General features: G+C 38.4%; 1 gene segment (V, D, J or C); it reads left to right on the top strand.

Moving 5' to 3' along the window:
- Positions 1 to 3,464: 3,464 nt before the first annotated feature.
- Positions 3,465 to 4,619, top strand: part of LOC107096033 — a 17,322-nt gene continuing 16,167 nt past the window's right edge. The window contains 2 exon segments of the V gene segment in view: positions 3,465 to 3,507; positions 3,603 to 3,938. Coding sequence covers positions 3,465 to 3,507; positions 3,603 to 3,938 — 379 coding nt within the window.

The raw sequence follows: 4,619 nt of genomic DNA, 5'->3' as shown, positions 1-4,619 counted from the left end.
AAAGCTTTTCAGTAGTATGTATGAAAGCTTTTCACCAGCTAGAATAGCGAGGTGCACGAGAACGCTGGGACCCTTTTTCCACCTGGATCCCCTCATGTCCCTCCGTTGTCACACAAACTTGCCCCCAGTTCCTTACTGCCTCGGCCGTATCTAGACCCACAGGTAGTTTGTGATTGTCCCTCTTGCGTTGTGGCGTAGAATAACACAGCACAGACCATGCTTCAAAATTGGGCATAAATCATTTTTCTTTTCATTTCATTTAAAAAAGTTTATTTCAAACCTGAACACATTTTACAACACATATAATGGCAAACAATACATATGCATGGCTTGAAAAGGAGATGGAAGAAGCAAAAGCTTATACAGGTCCAATCCCCTCCCGCTCATCCCAGGGACACTCCTGCAAATTACAAGACAAAGACAAGACAAATAACCCAAAATCAAAATATCTGCAACAAGCTAACTGTGACACACTGCTGCGGGAGTATAACCAACCCCTAAGTCCCACTCACCCTCTAGCTTATTCCACCACCAGTGTCTGGGCTCCCAGTTGAAGACTACCCTAATCCTTTTCAATGTTACTGATCCAAGAGTACGTTGATTCACAGCATCAGCAGCTTCTGACGGGGCCCAAGTGCCAAAGAACTTATTTTGTTTATGTTTTTATCAACTTCTTTCTCCTTGAACCCCAGTCAGCCTCAGCAGATGGCCGCTCACACTGAGCCTGGTTCTGCTGGAGGTTTCTTCCTGTTAAAGTCCTCGCAGACAGCTGGTTTTCCTTAGATAGAAATATTTAGATTGTGTTACCTGTATAAATAAATTTTATATTTTTAATTGCAGCTTTTCTGGGAGAGTCTCTCCAGGTTGAAATACATTTAACCTGGAGAGACCTCCATTCACATGTGAAAGTAAGAGGAGGATTAAGACTCTCCTGTTTTTTTTTAATGTTTTTTCAATTAAAAAATATCAAAATAGCAGTCCTTATTTTTGTATATCATTTTTATGCTGAAACTCTTCACAGGTGGTGTAGAATTTGTAGCAGCAGTTCTATGCATCAATGCATCAGGTGGTTTCTGAAAGTAAGAATATGTAATTTACTCTAAAAATTATGCAGCAATGTATTGATATCAGAAAGATTTTTTTGAACATTTGAATACTTCAGTACTTTTACAGACATGTACTTTTAAATTCTTAAATGCATTCGGAAGTGAGTGCTTCAATACTTTAACTTGAGTAGATTTTTGACCGAGCAACTTTTCACTTGTAGTTTAGTAAGATTTGAGTACGAGTATATACAGAGTAATATACTGTTACTCAAGTACTTTAGTTGGGTACTTTTTCCACCACTGCCATCCATGAATGGACAGATTTCTAGTCTGAATGTAAGAACATTTAGTAAAATCAGCTTTTTTAAGAAAGAAAATTAAATATTTTTGTTTAAGGGAACAATGGAACCTGAAAAAAGCATGAGGTATTGTGATAAATCACAAAGCACCTCCTACTCAACAATCTGGAAAGTCAGTTTGTATGAAAGGAAGTCATGTATCTGCTTTAGTCAAAGGAACAAACAGCTTTCATCAGTTTAGCTTAAGCATCAGCCATGTACTTTGTGGCTCTGATACTGCTGCTAACAGCTGAATCCCTGTTTCCACAGGTGTGTTCTGTATTGATCTCATCCATCTAATGATCAGGCATTGGGAAGGAAAAGCTATGGAAGGGATTTTTAATATGTGGAGTAGATGGAACTAATAATTAATAATACAGCCCCAATAACAAATCCAAAAGAGTGCAGTTATGCTTCATTTAAATGTGACCTTTCCAGGAGAATCAGCTAGTTTGAATTCAAATGTACAGTAATTATCATTGGTTCATTTGTTCAATTTCATGCAGCCACAGGTGGTGTTTTGAAATGTGTCTTAGTTAATTTATTGTTTGCATAACATTTTCCTAATCTATTCTGATATTCATTGCACAGGGTTGAAGTGTAAATATCTGACACAGCCTGCCTCTGATTCTGCAGTAAGTCGATTCTAACTATCTGCTGTCAGGTCTCTTTTTCTGTCTATTGCTACTGGACAGCTGGAGGAAGGGATTGGAGAAATATGAATATGTTATAGAAAAAACAAAGATTCTCTCAAAATTAAAGGGGAGCACTGTTTTTTTTTTTTTTTTTTACACTGGCCCCTTTATTTTATGTTATTACATCATGTTCTACTCACCCATATTAGTTTTGTGTCAATTGGAGCTTGGATTGTGTGCTGAGCTGTGTTAGGGTTTCTCTTACCTTTCCTCCTCAGAGTCTCAAGCCCAGAAAAGCCTCCAGCTGGTTCCAATTGGACGCAATCAGGGAGCAGTATTTAGAGAAGTGGATTTCCTGGGACGGACGCCAGTCGGTTAATTTCCACACAGTGGTAACTTACCTGCTAGCTCTCCTAAGACAGAACTTTGTGCTACAGTAAGACTCAAGCTCACCTCCTTGTCCTCCTTGTCTCCTAGAAGCCTTGCAGTTCCAAGCCGGTTCTCCACTCAGTCCTCCTTGATCCATCATCGATTGCTCACCTGCCTGTCCACCCTCTGGAGCTCTCAAGCCGAAGCCCCGGCACCTCAGCCAAACTCAATCTCTGTGGGCTCATTCAACCTCCCCTCCATCTGCTCCGCTCTCCAAGGATCTGTAAGGAGTTTGCATCTTTTCTTAATTACTCAGTTCCCCAGCCTGAATCTAACTGATCTCTCTCCCCGTGCAGTTCCTGACTAAGCCGCTGTTTCACGAACCTCTACGACGGTCCAAACAATCTCTGTAAAACTTCTCAATAAACATTCTAAACCGCTTCCTGACTCATATTGTGTCTGCGCCAGTCTACTCTAGAATCATGTCAGAGATGTTCCGAAGATATTCGGTTTTGTTATATCCAAGTAATATCTTCCTATGGGCAACGAGTTGAATGCTCAAACTAAACTGTTCTGATTCTTTAAACAACACAGAGACTCTGAATGGTCAGAATATCAAGTTAATTTTTATCAGGTAAGTTTCAAAAACTCTGAATATAACTTCAAAGTTGTCGTGTAGGAGAATACTTATTGTACGGTCTGATATTTAACACATTTTGACGAAGACAAAAAAAACCCCCCAAAAAACGATACATTTAAACCTTGAAAATTTTGTTTTAGCCTCAACATTTCCATCTTCAGACCCCTTTTTACTCTTGTCAGGCAGGATTCATGTCCTCTTAGCAGGCAGATTGGGAAATAAAATTGTTTTTACCAGCTAAAAATGAAAAGGGCTTCAAATCCTTAACCCGTTCCTACTTACTGGTTAAAGATGGATAAAGGGATCTAAACACTGTCTAGATTACATAACTTCAAGCAATCTGATTATGCAAATGTATCTTGTTTAAAAGGAAGATAAATGACTGCCTAAGTCAGAGGAACAAGGAACTCCCATCAGTTGAGCTTCAACATCAACCATGTTCTCTGTATCTCTGATGCTGCTGCTGACAGCTGGGTCAGGTGAGTAGCTTTCTACTGATTAAAACAATAATTACATTTGACACAATGTAGGTTTGCAGGACTTAGTGTGATAATCATGACCTTTGTTTGCACAGGGGTCTTCTGTATTGATCTAATCCAGCCAGACTCTAAAGTTTTGCAGCCTGGAGAGTCTCTGACTATCACCTGTAAGCCCTCTGGTTACTCTATAACTGATAGCAGCTATGCAACAGGTTGGATCAGACATCGCAAAGGAAAAGCAATGGAATGGATCTTTCATATGTGGGGTGATGGGAGCTTAACCCAGAATGATGCTCTGAAGAACAAGTTCAGCTACAGCAGAGACACTTCGGCTGGAACAGTAACAATAACGGGACAGAATATGCAGCCTGAAGACACAGCTGTTTATTACTGTGTGAGGTGGCACAGTGATACAAACCACAGAGGATGCTGTACAAAAACCAGACAATCAGGCTCTCTAACAATCTGAACAGACTGACTACAGAACAGTTCTCTTCTAACTTTGATCATTGCATGTTTGCTTGGTGATAAATTAACTCTGTCATGTTTGATGGCAAATGCTCAATTTTCCATATTTACTTCATTATGCCTCTTCTGCAACCAACTGTGGTAATCAGAAGAGGAAACAGTGGGAAAAAATTGCACACAAGGAAGAGTGGCATTATTACAATATATTTTCACTCAAGAAGAAATAAAAACAAAAAAAAAACTCACTCAATTAGGATTTATAAAGGAAAGGTTGAAGTTCTGAAAATGACAACTGATTTTAGTTTCTAAAATAATGGGTTAGCTTGACAAAAACCTGAAATCATAAAGGTATTTTTAATCATGGCATTATAAAAAGTAAAACTTAAAAACATAATAAGCAAAAAAAAATATTAGCAAAACCACCCCCTCCATGTCGACATACAGAGACAGAAATGCATACAGAATATGAAAAAAAAGGACAGGCAGAACTAAATAGGTTGTAACAAATAAACAGTAAATGATCAAACAGACAAATAATCAAACAGAGAAAAGATAAAGACATAAACATAAATAAATCTATTTATGCATGTTATTCTCACTGTATAATCATTGTGATGTAATTGATTAATTAATGCTTACATTTA

Source organism: Cyprinodon variegatus, unplaced genomic scaffold, assembly GCF_000732505.1.
Source record: "Cyprinodon variegatus isolate N-32 unplaced genomic scaffold, C_variegatus-1.0 Scaffold594, whole genome shotgun sequence".
NCBI classification, from domain to species: Eukaryota; Metazoa; Chordata; class Actinopteri; order Cyprinodontiformes; family Cyprinodontidae; genus Cyprinodon; species Cyprinodon variegatus.
The sequence above is the reverse complement of the archived record's forward strand: the minus strand, read 5'-3'. Positions and strand labels throughout refer to the sequence as shown.